The 23,994-nt window shown below is 41.5% G+C and overlaps 3 protein-coding genes across 6 annotated transcripts in view; 1 reads left to right on the top strand and 2 right to left on the bottom strand.

Annotated features, from left to right (window-relative positions):
* Positions 1 to 349: 349 nt before the first annotated feature.
* Positions 350 to 8,428, bottom strand: ewsr1b (EWS RNA-binding protein 1b). 3 transcript variants are annotated; one of them, XM_085367308.1, is made up of 15 exons: positions 8,389 to 8,428; positions 7,882 to 7,918; positions 7,527 to 7,578; positions 7,171 to 7,321; positions 6,841 to 7,036; positions 6,484 to 6,743; positions 6,209 to 6,365; positions 2,926 to 3,035; positions 2,318 to 2,347; positions 2,027 to 2,142; positions 1,803 to 1,932; positions 1,595 to 1,705; positions 1,276 to 1,402; positions 819 to 1,184; positions 350 to 677 (listed from the first exon to the last, which is right to left on the bottom strand). In XM_085367308.1, the coding sequence occupies exons 1-15, from the start codon at positions 8,402 to 8,404 to the stop codon at positions 641 to 643; spliced, it is 1,896 nt and encodes a 631-aa protein (XP_085223434.1). In that variant the 5' UTR covers positions 8,405 to 8,428; the 3' UTR covers positions 350 to 640. The 3 variants fall into 3 exon arrangements, with proteins under 3 accessions (XP_085223434.1, XP_085223435.1, XP_085223436.1); XM_085367309.1 differs by having other exon boundaries at positions 2,926 to 2,963; XM_085367310.1 differs by having other exon boundaries at positions 2,926 to 2,960.
* A 619-nt stretch (positions 8,429 to 9,047) lies between these two features.
* On the top strand, positions 9,048 to 11,566 carry rhbdd3 (rhomboid domain containing 3). The gene is made up of 5 exons (XM_085368269.1): positions 9,048 to 9,560; positions 9,643 to 10,026; positions 10,251 to 10,377; positions 10,475 to 10,729; positions 11,296 to 11,566. Exons 1-5 carry the CDS (start codon positions 9,398 to 9,400, stop codon positions 11,459 to 11,461), a joined length of 1,095 nt encoding a protein of 364 aa, XP_085224395.1. The 5' UTR covers positions 9,048 to 9,397; the 3' UTR covers positions 11,462 to 11,566.
* Positions 11,567 to 12,854: 1,288 nt separating this feature from the next.
* The window catches only part of emid1 (EMI domain containing 1), a 57,808-nt gene continuing 46,668 nt past the window's right edge, over positions 12,855 to 23,994 (bottom strand). The window contains exons 10-17 of one of the 2 annotated variants that reach the window (XM_085368267.1): positions 22,211 to 22,300; positions 20,189 to 20,241; positions 20,021 to 20,083; positions 16,269 to 16,313; positions 16,027 to 16,071; positions 15,863 to 15,874; positions 13,955 to 14,039; positions 12,855 to 12,988 (exon numbers count right to left, since the gene is read on the bottom strand). In XM_085368267.1, the coding sequence (XP_085224393.1) occupies positions 12,855 to 12,988; positions 13,955 to 14,039; positions 15,863 to 15,874; positions 16,027 to 16,071; positions 16,269 to 16,313; positions 20,021 to 20,083; positions 20,189 to 20,241; positions 22,211 to 22,300 (527 nt within the window). Of the gene's footprint in view, positions 12,989 to 13,694; positions 13,786 to 13,954; positions 14,040 to 15,862; positions 15,875 to 16,026; positions 16,072 to 16,268; positions 16,314 to 20,020; positions 20,084 to 20,188; positions 20,242 to 22,210; positions 22,301 to 23,994 lie in introns of both variants that reach the window. The other variant, XM_085368266.1, reaches the window with a different exon arrangement.

Here is a 23,994-nt window from a genome sequence, read left to right as displayed (position 1 = left end):
TCTTCATTCATCATATGATTTTAAAATCCCCATCAAATATTTGAGTAAGATTAACATCGTGTTTCCTCAAAGAACATACCAAACACACCTTAAGCAGAAAGAGCCTCAAAGAAATACTGAAGTGCCAAAATCTTTGGTTTAACAATTCTGAGTATGTACAGTTCAGAGATGTTATTTTATGTAAGTAGTGTGAATGTGTACAGAGGTCCCTTTATGATTTTAAATTACTTAGGTGCTTAAAATTTGTACAGTTGAGTAAAAGCAAAAAAACCTCAACATTAATTAAGTAAAATTTTATTTCCCACATTTATCAACATACAATAGTTAGTTATGGGAAAGGACAGTTCGTTAATGAATGAAAAATACTGGATTTTACAACACAAAGTCAAACCTAATCTGCATCTTTAAAAAAAAAGAAAGAAAAAAGCAATAACAGGAAGAACAAAACATGCACAATACAAGATTTAGCATAAACATGGGTAAACTAATGACGAGGAAAAAAAATATGGAAACGATATGAATGTAACTGCACAGGTTGCGTGAGAGCAGTTCTATAACCATCAAAATCCGGAACCATAAATTAAAAGAAAATTCTTCTAAAAATCAAATTCCACAAGAGAAACGATCAAGAGCTTCTCCTTCAGTAAGGTCGGTCTCTGCGCTCCTGACGATGATCCCTGCAAACAAAACCAAGGAAGGACAGCAAACACTTCAGTTTCAGTTCCATGTCCAAATTCAGCATTAGAAGGTAGTCATAAAATTACTTAGAGTAATAAGACTGGCACTAAAGTTCACGTTTCAGGTAGCCTAAACCCTACCTCATATCCATCTTGCCCCCTGGTGGTCCCATTCCTCTTCCACCTCTGCCACCCATTCGGTCCATCGGTGGTCCTCCACGGCCGGCCCCACGGAACCCTCCCCTGTCCATTCCACCACGTCCTCTGAATCCACCTCGGTCACCTCCCCAGCCTCCACGGAATCCTCCAGGGCCGCCGGGTCCACCGGGCCCTCCGGCTCCTGCTGGACCGCCACGGTCCATACCTCTGCCACCACGCATTCCCATTCCACCTCTGCCACGGTCACCTCCATGGGGAAATGGAGGGCCACCACCCAACCCTTCTGGTTTGGGAGCTTTGCACTGGTTACACTCCATTCTCCAGGCAAAATTCTGATTGCCACAACCCCTGGAAGCACAGATTACATGAATTAAAAAGTTCTGACAAACCAACAAAGTATCAAAAAACCAAGATGGTACACAATGAAAAAAATACATACGGATTAGGACACTCCCAGTCACCGGCTCTCTGCTGCATGTTGCCTCCTGTCGGTCCACCTCTGCCCATACCACGTGGACCACCTCGTGGGACAAAACCACCACGGTCTCCGCCACGGCCCATCATACCTGATATTATAGGGAAATCACAGCACCTTTAAATCATGAAGCTGGACTCAGGCTATTTTAGCATGCAGTTCACATAAAACACGCTACAGGGCTCCTGTGTGAGTTTATCTAAATTCAAACTACCATCATTTAAGATTTACACAAGTACAGCAATAACAGCATAAAATACAGTCCATCACTACCAAAATTTACCTCCACGTCCCATCATGCCATCTCGCATAGGCATACCACCTCTCATTCCACCCATCATGGGTTTTCGGCGTGCCATGGACACCTTAAGTCTTCTGCCTTGGAACTCTTTTCCTAATATTTAAAGAAAGAAGAAATTGTTTACTAATAATATTAATACTACTACTACTACTAATAATAATAATAAAGATTTGATGTCGATGAAATGTACCATCAAAATGCTCCACAGCTGCTTTGGCACAAACTGGCTCCTCATAGGACAGAGTGGCGTCCCCCTTTGGCTTTCCAGAGTCCTTGTCTGTGTATATGTTAATCGCAGGCTGGCCAAGTCTGCGGTTAATCTTGATGTGTAGAAAGAAGAGGGGAAGGAAAAAACATTTACTTTATTGTTAATTAGGTGTGTTTGCAACTACATTTAGAATAAAGTGTTCTTACCCTAATCGGACCGACGTGTTTGAAGAATTCAGCCATTTCCTCGAGGTTAGCCTTCTCAGTCAATCCTGTGATATAAATTGTGCTGTTCTCTGAGTCATCCTGCTCCTCTGGGCGTCCTACGAGGAAACCCATTTACAATTTTTTTTTTGTTTTTAAACAGTTGCTTATTTAAAAAAAAAAAAAAAAAAAAAAAAAAAAAACACAACAACAACAACAAAAAAAAAACAACAAGCTGTACAGAGTTTATGAAACACCAATTTCAAGGAACCTAACAGGAGTTTAGTGACTCACCCATCTCACGCTCGTTGTCGCCCATAGGTCCTGTGGTCCATCAGCCAGGAGGAAAGAAACAGATTGATACAAGTCAGTGTTGAGAACTCTTGTTTAGTAAACTCCACCTAAAGAGTACTACAAAACATAATCCAGACACTCCCTTATAGACGCATCAGCCATATTGGGAAAAGTTGAAAATAGCACCTTAAGGTACACACAATTCCCACAAGTGATATATTGAATTGAAAATAGGACACCTTGGACCCTTTGGCAAATATTTGTGTGTCATTTGAAAAGCCTCTTAGACCAGTAGCAAATCCTCAAAAAACCCCATGAATTCTGCTCAGATTTCTTAAAGCAGTAACAAAACGCATTCGAGTTGAAATTTGTGATTAACCTTTTGAAAACTCAAGTGTCAAACCATAAGCAGTGACTGAACTATACAGTACCCCAGAGAGAATGGTCTCAGGCAATGGGAAAAAAAATAATTTCCAATATTTTCAGATGTGTTTGTATAAATAAATTTTGACGACCACAAAGTATGTCACATCAATACTCGAGGCATATTTGCTCAAAAAAGTTTAAGTCTTTGAAAGGACTAACCAGTGTAATACTCGTTAACTTACCACCAGGCTTACTGAAGCCACCTCTGTCTCCAGCGCTGCTATGGGGGAATAAATGGAGATATGAAGGCGATTTCCCTTTTACAGCCACTTCCATGGCTCGAGCAAAGTGGCTTGATTGAGGGAGTAATCAAAACATTCTAACTAGCCGGACAGCAACTTTCACATAATAAAAATTCCCCATAATCAGAAATACATAATCTAACTGAGGGTATTAGTTTAGGAATTATGCGCCATTCCTTAGTTAGCTAAAAACAACTTCAGAAACATTTTTTAGTAGAGGATACACATGAAAAAAAATAAATAAAAAACTAACATTTTTTACTGGTATTTAAATTGTGACAAAACCCAAACATTTGTACACAGATAGAAAAGATTTCAGATGCATTGACGAATACAGTTTTACCCAGAAACAAACTATGGCCGCACTAACATTACTTCTAAGGAAAATTACAGCACAAGCAGATATTACACATGTAAAATAAGACAATGCATCTGAAATTTCACAAGAAGGCCTGGTGATTACATTCACCAGGTAATAAAAACAAATACAAGTATACATGTTTCCAAACAAAACACCAAAACTTTTCGTTTTCTTCTTCTTCTTAAACATAGTTTACCAAGGGAAATTAAAAACAAAGACTTGGTCGCTTAAAGAACCCATCATGCTCATAAAAACCACCATCCTCAGTTCTTGAAAAATGGCAGACCTTGAATCTTTGTTAAAGCTCCTTCTGCTGCTTAAGCTGGCGGCTCTGTACTGAGTACAGATACTTTTTAGAGAAAAGATGGTTTTAAATGGCTCTCACTGTTACCTGTACGGTATAAATGTGACAAAGCATGTTAAAAATGTGCTCAAAAGAAAGTGATCAAACAGTTGTATTCCAAACCACAAAAACAATTCAAAACATTTCAGAATGACATAACGTGCCCCCCACCTCCCCCCAGAATATATAAATATACCTGTGCAAAGCTAAACCTAAGCTAATCTTCAAATTTAATGATAGAAACCTGCTACACTGCATCTGAAATACAATGATGTAATTTTATTTATGCTTTCTAACTGAGAACTATTTTGTTTATATTATACTTTTAAAGTGTGGCCTTGTATGAGATTTGCTGAAATACTTCAGTGTCTGTGTGTGTGCATTTGCGCCACCAAAAACCAGAGATGTCATGCAGAACCCTCTTTCTTAAAAAGGAAAGGAAGGAGAAAAAAAACAAAAAAAAAAAAACCCCCAAAAAAACAACTTTTGCCACTGAAAAATAACCATGAAAAATTCTAAACACACCTTAAAATGGACACCTGAAATGAACACCCGATGATGCCTGTGCATTTCTGCCACAAAACTGCTCATTCAAGCTTTGGGCAGGATTCTTTCCCAAAAGAAGGGAAAAAAACCAAAAAAAACCCCAAACCCCTGTCATGTTACCAATAGTCACGTTAATGGCTGCTGATGTAAAACTTGATAGCGCAAGTATGAATTTTAAATAGTATTTTTAAACCTTTAAACAGCTCTTCTAAACCAAACCAAATGTGCAGTACAACATGACGGTACAACCCTCTGATGAACTTCAAACACCTGAAATGTGTCTCTGTAACCGTTTTAACTTGGTAAAAATCACATCTGCACAATAGAAAACCTGTTCCGATGCTCAATCTGTAGACAATTTTCTTGTCTATTAAATGGAAGTACCAGAGAGAGTGTCCAGGATGTGTTCCAATTTCCTTATCATGAGAAATACATTTTCACAAGACCCTTAAAACAAGTATAGTGCACCCAAAAGCTGTTTTGAGATTTGACTAATGACAAAACAAAAATCCACTTTGGACTGAATGCATCCACACTAACCACCCCATGAGAAATCTTTATATATTTTTTGGAACAGATGGGTCTGTGCATACCTTCAATAAGCCCTGTTTTCCCATGCCTTCAACGTCAAAAAACCACTATACCTACATTTTTCTTTCCTCAAGCTGTCAAAAACACCAAAAAACAGCCAGTATATGGCTGGAAAATAACCACGTGTATCAGAAAATTAACCAGGATTTTGAAATTTATTAAAACTTCCCTCTGAGTGTTTTGCCATTAATATAGGCTTACCGTTCTTACTGTCCTTTGTTTTGTTTTTTTGCTTTAATGGTTAGTAAAAAATAAATAAATAAATAAATCTGAACATCAAAGTAACCCTTGAAAGAGATTTTTTTTTTTTTAAAACAAAAACAAAAACTTACTTTGGTCCAAGAGATGACATCAAATGAGAAACTACTTTTGGGAGTAATGTCAGAGCGGCAAATGACAAAAATTCTTAAAATAGATGGTTAATTACTCTGTCTTCTTGTAATTGATGTCATTTACTTTTGAGGTGTTTCTTTAAACAACCATTTAAACATCTAGATTAATTTAAAGTGCCATTTCCCGCCTTTTTTGGCATTTTCTCAACCCAATGAAATGGGGACAAATACATATTGTCACCGGTTGCCCTTTAGAAACCTATGAGACTCTGAAAAACCACCAATGAATTGCCAAAAAATGAATAATAAATAAAACTTATCAAGAAAATGTACTGACCCAAATACTGCTCTCTAGTAAAACACAAACGTGCATGTGAAATGGAACTTAATGTGCTACATGAGCCCAGCGTCCATTTATACATTTCTTAAAATACCTGTCGTAATATATGACCTTACAGGACTAGACTCCAGCATCTAACTGTATTATTCCAGTTAGTCACTCTACAGAGAATAATTCAGCATGCTGACAAACTGAACTGGTGGGAAACTAAAGAAAGTAGGGTTAGAATTCTGTATGTCTTTATGTAGATATTCTTACAGATTGTACCATGTTCCCTGACAAACGTTGAAATCTGAAACTACGTTTTCCTATGCTATACTGTTGATACTGCCCAGTAATCAAATCGTGGTCTAGGATATAAGCTGTCCAACCTAAATTTTATGCACAGGTCTCTGATCAAAATCGGCACTTTTTTCTTCTTCTTACCTTTGACCAAGAGAGAGGCAGGGTTGAGACAAAACTCATTCTTATTGCTGGCATATACAACATATGCCACTGCATGTATTATACTAGCTATATGCAATTCATTAGCACCGATTGCTGATGAATCAGTATCAAATGCTAATAAATTCCCCTTACAAGACTGCCATTATGTTTTCCTGTATTATTCTGACGTTACAGCAGGGTTTGTCTCAGCTCTGCCTCAAATGGCAACGGCACCTGCAAAGACTGAATAAATGTGAGATTAAGTGCTTAAGAAAGACACTTACCCCATGCCGCGCCCCATGCCTCCACGCCCACGATGCATCATTCCACCACGGTCAAAGTCCCTTCCAGGGCCCCTGCTGTCCCCTACTCCAGGGTACCTCGTAGGCTCAGAGCCTGGATAACCAGAACCTCCACCCTGCCCGTCCTGCCTGTAACTGTCTACAAGAGGAACAACAATATCAAAACATGCAGTCATCACAGAATGATCACAGTGGAATCGAACAGATGCGCTTAGTTGAGAGAGCAGCTGTTTAGGCAGGAGGAAAGCAAAGCTTACTGTAATGGCCGGACTGACTGTAACTGGGTGGTCCACCTTGCTGGTTGTACTGGTTGGCTGGAGGCTGCCCATATGATCCACCGGCCTGGGGAGGGTAAGCAGGAGGAGCTTGTTGCTGTGGCTGGGTCTGCTGTTGGTATCCCTGCTGCTGGCTGTAGCCTGCCTGCTGGCCTTGGTAACCAGGTTGTTGCTGACCATATGCTGCTGGCTGGGAGTAGCTACTCTGGTTGTAAGTAGCCGGCTGGCTGTTAGCATTGTAACTGATGGAGACAAAGCACAGACAAAATGTAAGTAATCCGATAAGCATGTTCTTCTGGAATTCACGTGTTATTTTGTTGTCAGATGAGATGTTCATACCTCTGAGGGGCAGTGGGAGCAGCCTGTTGGCCATAACCAGGGTAGGCAGACTGAGCCGTGTATCCTGGCTGAGAGCCATAAGACTGGGAGGCAGCTGGAGCAGCAGCAGCAGGAGTACTGTCATAACCACTGGCTCCGTAACCCTGGGTTGACTGTGAATAGCTGTGAGTAGCAGACTGGGCAGCAGGGTAGCCAGCTATACAAAAGACATCACATATCACAAAGAGAAAAAAAAAGATATTTGATATTCATTCCTGTTCACATTGTAATTTGACTGTTTAACAACAGAATAATTAAAAATAAATAAATTAAAACAAAACAAAAACTGACCTGATGCTGGTTGGCCATATGATCCAGATCCATACTGTTGCTGCTGCTGGGGGTAGCCTCCAGCTGCAGGTGTTGTCTGACTGTAACTGCTATCAGCAGCTGCTGCAGCAGGTTGGGTATATGAGCCATAATTCTGCTGGCCATAGCTTTGCTGAAAGACCAAATACAGTAGCCATTAGGCACAATAAACCTCAACTAAGCATTATTTAAAAGCTCCATTTGCTTAAAGCACAAACAACCTATATGACTGCCAGCAGTAAACAAATAACCATCCCAAGTTTCCCCCACAATCATTAAATGTTTTAAGCACAAGGCATGCTTTGATCAAATCTGCACAATTAAATCAATAATGGTACCTGAGCAGATTGTCCATAATTCTGTGAGGGCTGGGCAGCATAGGAAGCATACCTGTAAACATATGCATCAAAATTTTAGGATCATCAGAAATCCGGGTACTGCCTGAAAAAAATATCATGCTGTGCGCTGTTTAAAATGGTCTTTATCCAAAAGATGTTTACTACGATCTAAAGAAGGTTACAAAACGACCAAAAGTAATCCATGTTTGCATATTGGTTTTAAAAATATATATACAGGTTTACATTTGCATCCACCCTAATCTCCGCTTTGTTTCCTTTCTTCGAAAGAATTAGGTCATATTGGATGGTTAAAAATCTCAAAGCCATTTTAATAAAGGTAACTGAAAAACCTTACCCCTGTTGAGCCCCGGTCTGGTTGTAGGAGCTGTAATCTGTAAATGGGGAAAAAGGATTAGTTTAAAAAAATAAAACAAGAAACAATAGTTTCAGATCTTAGCGCGCGAGCCGCACGTTACAGGCCCGTTCTTAGGTTGCCATTCAAAACGGAGACAACTAGACCATTCACTAAACCTATACACTACTTCACAGCCAACGAAACCACTCAGAGATCGACGCACCCGTTAAACAGGATTCGTTTTAAATTGGTAATATGCGGAAAAACGCAGTGTGCACAAATGAAAAAACATATCCGGAGTAAATACCGCAAAGACTCGACGAGCTAACTTGTCTAGGCCTCGGACGCGGAGCCGACTAAGTTCATGTTATTCAATGAAGAAAAGTGGCTAAAAAGACAAACTATGCAAACATACTCACAATTAGGATACATTCATGTAAATTAATGTTTCAATGAAAACCAACATTTACTTTAAAAGTCAGCAATTGTCGCAATTTTTTTACTCACCCGAAGCAGACGCCATTTTAGTGTGCCTACAAGAGACGAATGGACGAAGAATGCTGCCGCAGAAACGCACTTCTCTTCGCGGCAACCGCGAAATCTCGCGACATAACGCGATACTGTTTGGGGGCTGCTGTAGCGAGAGCATTACAGATTAGATACACAAATCGACACGTACGTTTACAATAATAGCCGCATAGTCTGTGCTTTTAAATTTTAAACAACATAAAAAAACGCTGATTTGTAAATATTCGGAAGTCAACGTGATTTAGGGAGGGGTTATACAAGAAGTAAAATAAATACCTGTTTTTCAAGTATCCTTATGACTTAGCGTGATTATACCCACTCTGGGTAATAGATCGTAACTAGACCAGTTCTCGTGGGCCACTTAAAAAAATCTTTATAGAACAATTTTCATATATTTGTTTCCATCTCTTCTGCCCTCTTGGCCAGATCTTAAAAAATGTCTTTGAAAACAGTTCATTCAAATAATAATCTAAATCCTGCTGGTGGTTGACGGCTTGCTAGCAGTATGTCCAGCAGGTGGGGGTAGTGCATCTTTATGCTATTGTTTTACTGCGAAGAAAAAGACGTAACGCGGAAGTTTGCTTTCATTTTCTGAATATTTTCACACTGGAGATTTGTTTATAATTGTAGGACTTTATTAGTTATGCTTTGATTATTCTTTTTTTCCTTAAAATATTTCATCACATACGCTTTGAGGATATGGCTATTTTATATACGATCAGAAGAAATTAGAGGTTGTCGTACTAGTTAGATATTTCATGTCTTTTGGTGGAATTTCTGCAGGCACTAACCTCAGTTTGAAGGATCTTTGACGGGCTGTCTTAATGCTGTGAGGACAATAATGGGTTCAGTTTAATGCCACAAACTATTTTTCGTGTTATGCAAACCAGCATATGTTTGTTTACCAATATTATGCCACTATAGCAAAAAACAAACCCTCCAAAAAGTGAGTAGAGAAACTACAGCTGATCGTGAATAATCGTGAATAATGCTGGACTGTATGTCGTCAGTGCGGTTCTGGTTTGGATCAGGTCGTCCTGGCTTCTGCCTGGGGACCTCTTTATTGGTAACACTCATGCTACTGATGTATGCTGGGGGCATCCAGGCAAGTCTCAGTGTTGGTCCAGGAGGAGACTTCCCGAGGTTCACAGGTAACCCTTTTTTTGAGTTCAGATCTCACAGACAAGAATTGGTAAAAATCAAAACATATGCATGACCTCTTCCCCTCCTCAGATGTGTTCCTGTATGCTCTCAGCCATGATGAGCTGCCCTCTCTGCTGGTCAGTGTAGCTCTGGTGCTGCTGCTTGGATCTTGTCAGGAGCGCCGCTGGGGGACACTCGCCTTACTCGTCCTCTCCACCCTGACAATCATCGCACTACCTTTTCTTTACACCCTGCTCCTCTTTATTGGTGGGGGTGAGGCGAGCCGGATCTTTGGCTTCTCTGCCGTCCAGCTTGCTTTATTTACAGCACAGTGTCGACAGGTGACACAGAGGAGGGTGCTGAGATGTCTGCCTGTCTGGTTTCTCCCGTGGCTTTTTCTGCTGATTGGTCTGCTGCTGCTGCCCGGGACACCAGCTCTGCTTCACTTCTGTGCAATATGCATTGGGCACAACTGTATCCTACCCCGATTTTGCAATTGTTTGAAACCAAAAGCATTATATTGTGATTTACAGAGGAACAATTTTACTTGTTTTTTGACTTATTAGGACTTTTACTATTAGCTCACTTTTCTCTTATTTTTCTTGAACTCTCAATTTGTTTCTCCAGGTTTAAATCTTTGATGATGTTCATTTCCATATTCATAAGTCTTTCTATATAATACTTAATGTATCGCTCAGATCATCAGCCCTTTATCGGGATGTTACAGGAGCTGGAGGAGTCCAGAGTCTTGGATTTCATCCCTGACTGGATGTATGTTTCCACCACAGCCAGGTTAAGGTTGCCTAGCTACGCTACCTCACACAGGTGTGACTCATTTCGTTCACATCACAAGTCTCAATGAACATTCATTGGTCTTAACCTGTGTTTATTCTGAACATTTTAACCTCGTGTGTTGTCACAGATCTCAACCAGTTTCTCAGACGATACCCGTAGATCAGTCAGCTGCTGTCCCAATGAACCAACCTTCTGCTTCAAACCACCGCTCATGGATTGAACCTTTGCCTGCCTGGATAATGGAGGAGTCTACTGTGACTGCTGAGGCAGAGGTGCTGGAGGAGCAGATGCTTAGAGCGGGGATACTGGCCTCATTACAGGATGCTCCCGATGATCCTGGTGCAAAAGTGGAGGTTCCTAAATCATCGGTTTCCTCTTTGCGGTTAGTAATAACTTAATATCTTGAATTTTATGTCAGTATGCAGATGTGTGTGTATGTATTTTTTTTTTTTTTAAACCTAGTACTACTCGATTTTCTCATAGAATACTGTGGAAAAGTCTTGAGACATCCCTCTTTGTTTTTACAGTGTGCTTCCAGACTTTCTTTTAAGTTGTCTTGAGCAATGTTTAAAGGTCTTCTGACATTGGCTGCTTTTCCCTGTATTTTCTATTTAATCCAGGAATGGCTTTTCTTTTTTCTTGTTTTTTTTAAACCATTTAACACCGACCTATCAATCATTCGAGCATATAAAAGGTTGTGCTTAGACACTTTGTTACTAGCAGCCCGTCACAAAAATACATTATTTGTCATTTGCTCAATTTTTTTGCTTGAATCTTTGAAAACTCCCTAAGAAAACACAGTTTGACAAATATAAAATAGTTTTGCACCAATGAGGTGATTCCCAAAAGCTATTAGCTGAAAACTTAGCACGGTGCGCAGCGTCGTGAGTGGTGGCTCAAGACTTTTGCACAGTACTTTATATATACTTACACAAAGTTTCCTCCTAGTCTTCAGCAGCTGGAGAAGATGGGCTTCCCCACAGAAAAAGCTGTTGTGGCTCTAGCAGCATCAAAACAGCTAGATGGCGCCATCTCCTTGCTTATAGAAGACAGCATCGGAGAACAAGCTGTGGTGGTATGTAAGGGGAAGAGCCCACTGCCACCAAACACCTAACTCGCCTCACAAGTCTGGACCGAAGTTATGCTTGGGTTTTGCTGAGCTTCAGTATGTTCCCCATGGGTTAATTGAAAAACTATTTTATTGATAACAACAATTACAGCCGTGAGTGTAGATGCAGAGTTTAGATTTTCTGTATATGCAAAGATAAATGTATGGTGGAAAGAGTGGATGTCATTTTATTTATCAAAGTGTTTAATGAATACTGGTGTCATGTAAAAAAGAGAAAAAAATAAAAAAATAAAAAACAGTGGACATTATTTTATTACACCGATCATCTAGACAGGATTATATTAACACTGTAAAACATTTTGCAAGAAAAAAGTTAAAAGTATGAAATGGTTACACAACAGCATACAAAATAAACTACAGTTCATTTTAAATAGTTTCACAATAAATGCAGAAAAAAAAGTCTTTTCATCATAACAGTATAAGCAGTTTACCAGCACAACAGTGGTAAAAGTATATTCAAGTTAACGTAACAGTTTTGCCATTTTCTCCATATGTGTGTGTGCGTGTGTGTGTGTGTGTGCTAAAGATCATGAAATATCCTGTGAGGTCTGTTTTCCTTTCAACATGTTTCCAGATTGCAACATCATTTATGGCTGTTTCTAAATATGTGGAGGCTTAAACAAGATGCAAATGTTTGTGCACGTTTACCAAGTTTAAATGTCGAAACGCTTTATCAGTACATACTTTAGAGGAGGAGGGGAGGGACCAGAACAGTACAAATCACCGTTATCAGCACTTATCTCAGTTAGTGAACGGATCACTTAATCTTTTTAGTGCACTACATAACATTGAGTTAAACAATATGATAGAAGCATAACAAATTACATACTATAGGAGGAGTTTTGTTTGTGTAGTCGTGTCCCGCAAACTGTACAGACTCCATGTGCTTAAATAATGAATTCTGTTTAGGTTGCAGTTATATTGTGAAAGCAACAAAAACTCAAATCCAGTCACTTTTCTCACATCTGACTTCTCTTTCACATGATTACTCTAAATGACCTTTATTCTCCAGGACCGTTTGTAGCTCGAGGAGCACCACAGAAGATTCAGATTTTTTCATCATCCTAATTGTGAGGCTTGGAGTTCTGTAGCCAAACAAATGAAAAACAGAAAGAGCAGCTGGAAGTATTGTGTAAAGGTAAATTGTTTGGTTATGGCGATGGATGGGGTTCGAACTAGTTCTCAGGTTCCCGATGGAGCAGGGCATTGTCGAGTACCAGTGGAGTTTCCCTGAGGTGTCCCCCATCCTATATTAGATGATACAGCCCAGAGAGGGTGTCAGTTAACGTCTAACTCTGTTGAGTGTTGATGAAACTTATAGGAGGGGAAGTCAAGCCTCTCCCCCCGCCTGTGATCCTCAGGGTGAGCCAGGGGGTGGCTACTTTCCTCGAACCTTGGTGTCGGAGGACAGAGGAGAAGCAAGTCGATGTGGAATTGAACCTGATCGCTTATCTCTGTAGAAACTAGGGGAGGATGTGCCAAACGGTCCATCCCCAGACCCTAGATCAGGCTCTGTTGAAGAAAGACAGCAGTTGGAACGGCACTTCCGTCTCCACCAGTATGTGTGCACTTTGTAGTCCTAATCCAAACCTATAAGTGGATTCTTAACTTGTTTTAGGCAAGCTGCAGCTGACTAATATGTTGTTGACTAATATGCTTTGTGTGTTTCTTATAAACTTGTTGGAAAAATGTCCATCTTAATTTTCCAGCACCCTTCAAATGGTCCAGAATGAGTCCAAAAGATGAGCTAATTTAAAAAAGAAGAGCACCAATTCATCACACTGGAAAAGCCAAAACCAGTGACAGTTTGGCACATTTTTATTTTCAATCATTTTATTGTCAGGGTGTAGACCTCTGAGTCTTTCTACTTCACTATGAAACAAGCTGATAATTCTTTAATATTAGGTAAATATTTATATTTTTTAATTATTATTGGTGCTCAGAAGTGTACCAAGTGAGACAAACTTAAAGTTGTGAGAAGAGAAAAATCCACAAACATCTATAAGTAAAACCTTGGCAGAAGATTGTAGGCTCACATGTGTCATAGTACCAAAACAGCTTATTTAAAGGATTGCATTTCTTAAAACACATCTACAACAACATTTCGTAGTTCAGTTACTGATTATCAGAATTTGCTTTTAGCTTCTAACACTTTAGATCTTGTCAAGAAGGTAAGTGGGGGCCAGCAGTTCTGCGGGTGAGGATGTCTCAGCGTTACCTGGCCAGATGATAGCCTCCAGCAGTGTCACCCTGCGAGTCAGAAGCTCAAGGTCTGCCTGCAAGTTGTGGAACATCTGCAAGCTAATGTCCTATCAGAGAGCAGTGACAGGGGGGGACTGTGTGAGGGTGTGGAAACACGAGCCCGAGTCCTGGGGCTGCTCGTGACTGTTCCCACCCCTCGGTAGGTAGAGTGGGGGTTTGAGTCGCCCACCTTTGACCCCTGCCTAAAGCTGACCCTGCCGCAGGCCTCCTACTCACCATGAATACCGATCATAGTCTCGAGGATTAAAACCCTCTCGGCTAAGATCTTCAGCGCCTCTCTGATCTGATGTATTCCGTCCCCCTGTGAAGATAGATACAGCCGTCAAGGTAAGGAGCACAAGCTAAAGAACTGCTCGCCAAGGTGCAAGTCATTTTTCTCAACACAGTCCAGCAGTTAGAAGGTTAAAACAGTCCACACATCTGCCCAGCACTGTCAGATATTATCCATTCCCTGTATTTCTCTACGCCGCCCTCATACTCGGAGCATGCTTCCATATATAGTCAGTCTCTGCCATGCTGGGCTGGGCAACATCAGCATGCACATTATGGACCTGCATCATGCTGGTGACATAACACTGTTCCAGGATATGCATTTGATCATGCCATCTGCATCTTTTTGTCAGGCAGCAGTTCAGCCAGGAAAATATGTTTGCTTTAGCGCTACAGTTTCATTCTTAGCACTGTGGTTACAACAGTAACCCACCATCACCTGACAGAATGAAGCCAGACTAGATTTACTCTCAAGTCTGTTGTCTTTTGTTAAAGGATGAGCTAACAATTCACGAGTCATACCTTCAAACAGAACACAAGTAGATGAAAAAGAAATATAGAGCATACAGAGACAGCTAAAAGTGTAGACATCACAAAAGAGAGCGTGCAGACAATAGCTGATGATTTGGGTGATTCCCACTACAAAATGCAGCAATTAATACAACCTTATGTTTAAAGAAAAAAGGCAAAGTTATTATAAACAATGTAACTTTAGAGATGGCAGCAGCATTTCTGATTCAGATTAAACTATGTCAGATTTGGGACAAAGGACGTTGTTATTAAGACATTGATGGTCTCCAGAGAACAAATTCTAGTTTGTGAATCATCTCCTGAATGAGCTGGAGGCGAGCATTTGTCGTTTTAGTAAAATATCTTAGCATTATTGGTTAATCGCCATGATGCTCGATACAGGTTTTCAAAATCCCCTCAGGATGAGTCTTGATCCTCTGACCGTTCATCCTGCATCACAATCACGTCATAAGTTTAATCTATCAATAAGCCGCACCTCCTAAAAATCAGTAAAAATATTATGCTTGTTGGCTTTAATGCAGCCTCACAGACACTCTTTGGAAGTTTACATCTACTTTGCCTTTTTTCTGTTTTTAACCGCACTCTGTTATTAGTCATTAGATATACTTTTAGTTGATTAACACATCCAGATAAGAGAATAGTTTATTCAGTATAGCAATTTAGGACAAATTCATGCAAGGTTGCATTGGGGGAGAAAAGGGGATAGCTGTATCCACTCCACTCACACCACATCAACACCTCTAAACCAACACCACCCACCACTGACACATATGGAGTGATTTGGCATATACATTTCGCACATTTCTTCTGTGAGTCACTGAATATTCGATAGTCTGTGAAATCAGTTTGTTTTAATTCACATGGAATAATAAAGAATTTTGCCTTTAAAAGGACATGACCGCATCGAGCTGTTCTCTTGGTATGTTTTTGTATTTTTAGATGTATATGCCAAAGTCAGATGCTGAAAAGATGACTGTGAAAGGTAGCCATGGGGACAGCAGCTTGCAGAGGGAGCTTTAGGGTCAAGAGGACAGCAGTCCAGAGCACACCCCGAGGACCAAACAAAAACACGTTAACGTACAAACACACACAGATCAAACGATACAGTCATATATGATCAAACATAAACAACAAAGTAAAGCAGAGACCACGTGACAATCAACAGTCTGAAAAGTCTGAGCCTGAGAGAAAAAAAGATGCTGCTCAATCACCACTTTGTGGTCAATCACCACCACAAATATGGTGACTGCAAACAGATCAAAGCATAAACTGAGAACTTGGCTACACAGTGAAGAGATGATGACATGAATAAAAATATCTTACATTTGGATTGCTCTTGTAAAATGAGAAACAAGTGAAAGAAATGTAAGGATTAAGCATACGTTTCATGCCTAATATTAAAACTTTTGAAACCTCCTGACTACGACTTCTTGTTCAGGCTGTGTGTCACCATTTGAACTGTGAACTACCAGCAGCTGGCATCTTACCGGCAATCCCTTCTCTCCCGGTTCTCCTTTTGGTCCTGGTGCTCCCTGTGAAGAAATGTTAACAGAAAAATTGGTGTGATGCAGCAGTTCACATCAAAAGAAAGAGCACATTCTCTCTCTGATTGCAGCTTTGTTGGTCAATGTGGTTTACAGTGCTGCTGGTGAATGTAGTTTATACTAAAATAACCCAATATGACAGGGTGTTGATATTCTCCCCTTTTCCACATGCAGAGGTGGCTTACCGGCTCGCCGCTCAAGCCCCTCTCTCCTGGGTAACCTGAAGGTCCCTGAAAAATCAAAGACTTGTGTCATTAAGTTGTCAAACAAAGAAAAAACAGCTAAATCTTTCGAAAGAGTCCCTTAAAAAAACCAAAAAAACAAACTAAAGCTTTTTCCCCTTCGATAGTTCTCATTAACATTATCAGAATCAGAATCAGAATGGGTTTATTGCCAGATGTTGAGGTTTACAACATTAGGAAATTGCTGCGGTGCTTCAGTGCAGACAATAAGAATTAAAGTGCTATGTAGAAAGAAAGATATGTGCATGAGATATACATGAGATATATACATGAGAATAAGAATTATGAGTGCTACGTAGAAAGATATATACATGAGTGCAGGTGGTGATCAGTGCCAAACATGAAATGATGCAGTAACACAGCGTAGGGTCATGTGTTAGTGGCGGGGACAATCATGTGGTTATTGTTCATGAGTCCAACAGCAGAGGGGAAGAAACTGTTCTTGTGGCGAGAGGTTCTGGTGCGAATGGACCGGAGCCTCCTGCCTGAGGGGAGCAGGTCAAACAGACTGTGTCCAGGGTGAGAAGGGTCAGCTGAGATCCGAGCTGCACGCCGCAATGTCCTGGAGGTGTACAGGTCCTGCAGAGATGGGAGTCTGCAGCCAATCACCTTCTCAGCAGAGCGCACAACACGCTGCAGTCTCTGTTTGTCCCTGATAGTGGCTCCAGCGTACCACACGGTGATGGAGGAGGTGAGGATGGACTCGATGATTGCAGTGTAGAATTGCATCATCGTCCGTGTTGGCAGGTTGAATTTCTTCAGCTGCCTCAGGAAGTACATCCTCTGCTGGGCTTTCTTGATGACGGAGGTGATGGTGGGCTCCCACTTCAGGTCCTGGGTGATGGTGGTACCCAGGAAGCGGAATGAGTCCACAGAGGTGATGGGGGTGTCAGTCAGGATGATGGGGGGGAGTGGGGCTGTGTGCTTCCTGAAGTCCACAATAATCTCCACTGTCTTCTGGGCATTCAGCACCAGGTTGTTGTGGCTGCACCAAGACACCAGACGTTCAACCTCCCTCCTGTAGGCAGACTCGTCCCCGTCCGAGATGAGCCCAATGACGGTGGTGTCATCTGCGAACTTGATTAGCTTGACAGACTGGTGGGTGGAGGTGCAGCAGTTGGTGTACAGGGAGAAGAGCAGAGGAGAAAGAACACAGCCCTGAGGGGAGCCGGTGCTGATGGTCCGGGAGTCCGAGACATTCTTCCCCAGCCTCACGTGCTGCTTCCTGTCCGTCAGGAAGTCAGTGATCCACCGGCAGATGGGATCAGGCACATTCATCTGGGAAAGCTTGCCTCGGAGATGGTCTGGAAGGATGGTGTTGAAGGCAGAGCTGAAGTCCACAAACAGGATCCTGGCGTAGGTTCCTGGGGAGTCCAGATGCTGCAGGATGAAGTGTAGGGCCATGTTGATGGCGTCATCTACAGACCTGTTGGCTCTATATGCAAACTGCAGGGGGTCCAGGAGGGGGGCCGTGAGGGTCTTGAGATGGGAGAGAACTAGGCGCTCAAATGACTTCATGACCACAGATGTCAGAGCCACGGGTCTGTAGTCATTTAGTCCAGTGATCCTAGGTTTCTTGGGGACAGGGATTATGGTAGAGGACTTGAAGCAGGCAGGCACATGACATGCCTGCAGTGAGGAGTTGAAGATGCCAGAAAACACTGGGGCCAGCTCGTTTGCACAGTGTCTGAGGGTGGCAGGAGACACACCGTCTGGGCCGGGAGCTTTCCGAGCATTCAGACTCCTAAACTGCTTCCTCACATCTGCTTCATGAATATGAAGAGTTGTGGTCGGAGGAGGTGGTGTGAAATCCTCTTTTGTGTGGGGTGAGGGGGCGGGTGTTGCAGGTGAACAGTTTGAAGGTGGTGATGGCTCTGTGGAGGGGGGAGAGGTGGGGGAATGAGTGTCCAAAGTGCCTCTATTGTTGGGGTCGTTGGAGGTGTGAAGGCTGCCTGATGGCTCGTCAAAACGACAGTAGAAGTCGTTGAGGGTGTTGGCTAAGAGCAAGTCATCAGTGGAGTGGGGGGTTTTAGGCTTGTAGTTTGTAATATTCCTAAAACCTTTCCACACAGAGGCCGAGTCATTCTCTGAGATCTGCTGCTGCATCTTCTCAGAGTGCTGATGTTTGGCAATGTCCACTTCTTTAGTGAACCTGTACTTGGCCTCTCTGTAGCAGTCCCTGTCTCCGCTTCTGAACCCCTTACTCTTTTCCAGCCACAGCTTTTTGAGTTTAGGAGTAAACCAGGGTTTGTCATTGTTATAACTCACCCTGGTGCGTGATGGCACAATGCTGTCCTCACAGAAGTGGATATAGGAGGTGACAGTGTCCGTAAACTCGTCCAAGCTGTTAGAAGCAGCCTTCATTGTGTCCCAGTCTGTAGACTCCAAACACGTGCGAAGCTCCTCCACAGCCTCGTTGCTCCACAGTTTTTTAGTCCTCACGACAGGTTTGGAGAGCTTCAGCCTCTGTCTGTACGCGGGGATTAGGTGGATCATGACGTGGTCAGAAAGTCCGAGTGAAGCGCGGGGCACCGCGCGATAGGCCCCGCTGATCGTGCTGTAGCAGTGGTCTAATGTCCTCTCCTCTCTGGTCGGGCATTTAATATACTGCTTATATTTTGGAAGCTCATGGCTCAGATTGGCTTTGTTAAAGTCCCCAAGAGCAATGATGAGAGAGTCCGGGAATGTCCGCTCCGTGTGGAGAATCTGCTCCGCGAGTGCGCACTGAGCTGCCTGCGCATCTGCGTCTGGCGGGATGTAAACAGCGGCCAGGATGAATGAAGCAAACTCCCGCGGAGAATAAAACGGTTTGCAGTGAATAAAAAGATATTCCAGAGAGGGAGAGCAGTGCTGAGCAATCACTGTTACATCTGTGCACCAGATGTTGTGAAAAAGAAAGTACATCCTCTCTCACCTCTAAGGTTTTACATATTAGAGCATAGCAGAAAAAAAATCATCATTGTATAGTCCTGATTACATTCTATCACTATTTATGTAACAAAAACAAATCCAAATTCAGAAGCAAGAAAAAACCGAGAAGCGAAGAAAATCTGAAACAGAATGGCTGGAAGAGAAAAGAATCGTTGTGTTGCAATGAACCAGACAAAGTCAAAAACCTGATTCAGATGCTGTGACGGGGCCTTAAGAGAGCTGTGCATCAACAAAATAACAGTGAGCCAAAATTCTTCACGCTGATTACAGTTGCTTCAAGTTATTACTGCTAAAAGTGGTTCAAGTAGTTTCTGAATGATGGGGATTATGATGAGGAACACATAACCATGAAGATAAAATGTTAATTCTTTGTGTTTTTAATATTTATATTATTATCATTATTGCAAGAGAAGAACGCACAAAGTGACATATTTATGGGTTGATCGTTGTATGAGATATAAAAGTCTGAAGACATTAAGCACCGCACATATAAATCTAAATAAACATGTACTTGCTTATTGAATCATCTGATTGTCTTGCATATATTATGTTCTTTAACTGCATTGAGAACATGTTAATAAATATTAATAATAAACTAATATTGTCTTACTGTACCGCACTGCACTGCATGTGCTTTTTTACTTTTCTCTGAATATGTCTACAAACTTGTCTTTTAGCTAAGCTTTTTATATTTTCAAAAATGTAATTAACATGCGCTGTGCCTCCATCCAACAAATCAATAATCTAAGCCAAACTTTACTCACTCTCTCCCCACGTTCTCCCTTTGGCCCCACGGGGCCCTGCGTTCCAGGCACTCCAGGTTTTCCCTGTTTTGAGGCAGAGAGGAAATTGAAAATGACACAGATAAATTTGTACAAAAACAAATCTAATGCAGCGACTATCGTGCACTGCTGTGCTGTGAGCAAACTTACATTTTGTCCTGCTGGACCAGGAGGTCCTACCGGGCCTTTAGGACCTGGGGGACCTGAAAAACAGATTAAAAGATTTATATTAGCACAAGAGTTTTGTGTTTTACACCTTTTTAACCTGACATAGTGACACACAGAACCTGTAGGTGTTCATAAGTTTATGTTATCAAAGCCTTTATCTTCAAAATGGAGAAGAAAGATCAGTGGAGATTATGAAAAGCATATTAAAAGAAATAAATATAAAAAGCATCACTGACAGGCATCAGTATATACAGTTAGGTCCATAAAAATATGGACAGAGACAATCATTGACTTTTAAATGAAACAACTCAGATGCAGTTAAAGTGCAGACTTCCAGCTTTAATTCAGTTTGTTGAATAAAAAGATTGCATAAAAATGTGAGGAACTAAAGCATTTCTAACTCAATCCCTTCATTATAGGGGCTCAAAGTAATTGGACATATTTAATAACTGAAAGCTCAGTCATTCATCAATGACAGCCTGAAGTCTAGAACTCATGGACATCACCATGATGCTGGGATTCCTCCTTTTTCATGTCCTGCCAGGCCTTTACTGCAGTAGCTTTAAGTTTCTGTTTGTTTGTTTGTGGGCCTTTCTGTCCGAAGTTTCATCTTCAACAAATGAAATGCATGCCTAATTTCTTTAAGATCAGGTGACTGACTTGGGCATTCAACAATATTCCACTTCTTTGCTTTAATAAACTATTGGGTTGCTTTGGATGTCACGCAGTCTTCGTGCAGTCTTCTCTGTATGGTAGACTTGGATATCAAAATGTCTGCCTCCTGGATAGTGTTGTTCACTTGTTGTTGTGAAGGAGTTTATCATTACCCTGCAAATAATTCTGCAATCATCCACCACTATTGTCTTCTGTGGACGTCCAGGTCTTTTTGCATTGCTGAGTTCACCAGTGCTTTCTCTCTTTCTCATTATGTACCAAACTATAGATTTTGCCTCTCCTGCCATTGTGGCAGTTTTTCGGATAGGTTTTTCTGTTTTCGCAGCTTAAAGATGGCTTGTGCAGCCTGCATGGAGAGCTTTGGCTTCGTATACCCTTAAAAGAAAACTGAAATGAAAGCGTCTACACATTTTGTCCATGTCCATTATAGAAGTATAATTAGAATTATTATTAGAATTATAGAATGTTTCCGAAAACAGGTAGAAAACCAAAACTTGTGTCAGTGTCCAAACTGTACACAATAAAAATATAATAACACAGAAAAAGATCATAACACAGTGAGATACTGCACAAGATGTTTGTTCATTCAAACTGTAAGACATGCAAAGGGGCTGTGTTCATTTTGCATATTTGAGTTTGTTTAGAGTGTATACAGAGTTGTGACCACACCTAAGTGTAGTCATCAGTGTGTGGACTTGTTTTTGAAGGATATTTCTTTCTTTCTGGACATCTGGTTAAGAATGAAAAACATTTACTGCCTGTAACATTGCACCAGTTTGGTAGTGGCTCAGTGATGAGCTGAGGAGGTATATCCATGGAGGGATGTACAGACCTCTACAGGCTAGGCAACAACACCCTGAATGCCATTAGGTATCAGGATGAAATCCTATGACCCACTGTCAGACCCTACACTGACACAGTGATTCCCGGGTTCCTCCTGGTGTACTACAATGACCTCATGTAGGGGAAGTATGCAGGCAGTTCGGAGAGGATAAAAGAATAAAAGAACTGATACCATTGACTGAGCCCTGCACACTGGCCTGACCTAAACCTAAATGTTTTTTGTCCCACGTTGCACCTCAGTGATCCCCTGGTGCAGAAGACGGGGGAGATCCCCCAGGACCTCGTCTGTCTTCTCATTAGCAGCCGCAGTGTTTTCAGGCATCCATACAAGCACGTGGGGGGCCATACAAACTACTATTGTTGATATTTTGGCAAAATCTACTAACCTGCTGCATAATTTTTCACTTTGATTTTTGTGGTGTCTTTGAATTCAGTCCTGTAGTTTAATATTTTTTAATAAAGCTGTTAAGAGTGTTTAATGCTCACCAATAGGTCCGGGAGGCCCCTGAGGTCCTGGAACAGGTATCCCTCGAGAGTCGTGGAAGGTGTTGGTGAAGAAAGGGTCTTTTCCACGATCTGGAAGTTGAAACAGAAAATGCACGTGTGTTTAAAGGAAAGCAGAAGCTATTGGTAAAGTTAAAATGAGTTCCTTTAAGCAGAAAAAAAATCCACTTTTGTAGCTTCACCATCTAAACAAACTCTTAAAATACCATTAATTTATTTTCCTCAGTTATAATACTGAGTTGAATTTATTTGTCATGCGTTTCATTCTATAAAAGGAGACTTGTGATATGAGTAACATCTTCTGTCCTCCCAATGAGCTCCACAGAACAAATTATATTTTGGTTATATTTCCATATGGTGCTGTTTTTGATTAGGTTCTAATTTGGTAGCCAAGCTCGATAAGCGAGCCATATTTTGCCTGTGCCAAATAAGAAATTGGTCATTCACCAACATTTCATAAAGAAGCAAAATGGCAAAATATCTCATAATAAGAAACATGAACTTCTTGATCCAACTACATGCACCCTGTTAGGCATCTTAGTGGATGGTTAAGTTTTTGTGTGACAAATCAGCCTTACCTCTAGAGGGCAGTGTACTCCAATAAACAGTCAAACTCAATCTCACGACTTCGCCAGGGCAGTAAAATATACTAAACTGTAGTTTGATACGTATAAAAGTTCAACATGACATAACAAAAAAGTTTCCACTGTTGAACAGCACTGACTGTGCATGCACAGCCACATGTGTTCGAAGAGGAAGGGCCAGTTGAAGAGGGTGGTTCATGTGTGAATTTTAGAGGAAATGTACGTTTGTTGGGTCATTTTATACTGTCAGGAAACACAGGTCCAATCACAGCATGAGGCCTCAGGAGAATTAGAGAGAAGGTGGAGGAAGAGAACCCAGAAACATCCTTCAGCTGCCTGATTCTTGTTGCACACCACTAAAAAAAATCAGGGCTGCTTTTTTGTATCTGATACTCTTCATTTCCTGCTTACAACAAACTGGAATCTGTGGCTTGACGTAACATGAAAATCTGCTCGACCACTAACAAACACTGAGGTCATGCTTTTAAACAGTCCTGTTCTTAAGTACTACGTGTTGGCCGCTGGTTTAGGAACCCTCTCCAGTCCTGCAGACGGGAATTCCAACATCCTGATGCAGATGTCGAAGCCAAATAATCCAGTGTTTTCCAAAGGAAGCTCTGCACAGAACCCCCGTCTTATGTTCCCTGCTGTTACTTTGATGTGAAAGAAATGACCCACAGTTTCGGAAATAATCATGCCAACCTCTAGCCTGCGTCTCCACACAGGAACCCGGAGCCTGCAAACGGGTGTGCTGCATATTTTGTTTTTACCACTGAACCCATGTATAAAACCCGCCTGTGTGCTGACCTTGGAAGAGCTGGTGTGGGCCCCCATCTGTCTGTCACCCCCTCCACCCCCACCTCTTCCCTCAGCTGCCTGAGCGACCTACATCTGGAAGCTGTTGAGTGACATCAGGGGTGGACAGGTTCTCATCCCAGCATGTGAAGTCTGTGTCAATCTCTCTGTCTCTGACTCCATTTAACACTCTTTGATTCTGTCCTACTTGGCTGGTAGACAACAAGGAGTAAGTAGCAGTTAAAGGATTAACGTCATCTTGCCTGTTTCCTATTCTCTTTGTTTCTTTTGTAAGGCTGCTATAGACACGTGAACATTAGTTTAAAGAGTCAAGCTGGAAGTCTTTAAAATTGATGTCACCCTGCCTGAATCTGTGTGCGTACACAA

The sequence above is a fragment of the Diplotaxodon limnothrissa genome, linkage group LG12, assembly GCF_057381915.1.
Source record: "Diplotaxodon limnothrissa isolate DT_005_m linkage group LG12, D_limnothrissa_male_GT1.1, whole genome shotgun sequence".
Classification (NCBI taxonomy): domain Eukaryota; kingdom Metazoa; phylum Chordata; class Actinopteri; order Cichliformes; family Cichlidae; genus Diplotaxodon; species Diplotaxodon limnothrissa.
This window is presented reverse-complemented; position numbering and strand designations above follow the sequence as displayed.

Coding starts and splice junctions, on each gene's coding strand:
- ewsr1b (XM_085367308.1), bottom strand. Junction 1,933..2,026: donor AACACGTCGGTCCGATTAGG/GTAAGAACACTT, acceptor CTACACATCAAG/ATTAACCGCAGACTTGGCCA. Junction 1,706..1,802: donor AGCTGTGGAGCATTTTGATG/GTACATTTCATC, acceptor TTTAAATATTAG/GAAAAGAGTTCCAAGGCAGA.
- rhbdd3 (XM_085368269.1), top strand. CDS start 9,398: ATGCTGGACTGTATGTCGTCAGTGCGGTTCTGGTTTGGATCAGGTCGT. Junction 9,561..9,642: donor AGACTTCCCGAGGTTCACAG/GTAACCCTTTTT, acceptor TCCCCTCCTCAG/ATGTGTTCCTGTATGCTCTC. Junction 10,378..10,474: donor AGCTACGCTACCTCACACAG/GTGTGACTCATT, acceptor GTGTTGTCACAG/ATCTCAACCAGTTTCTCAGA.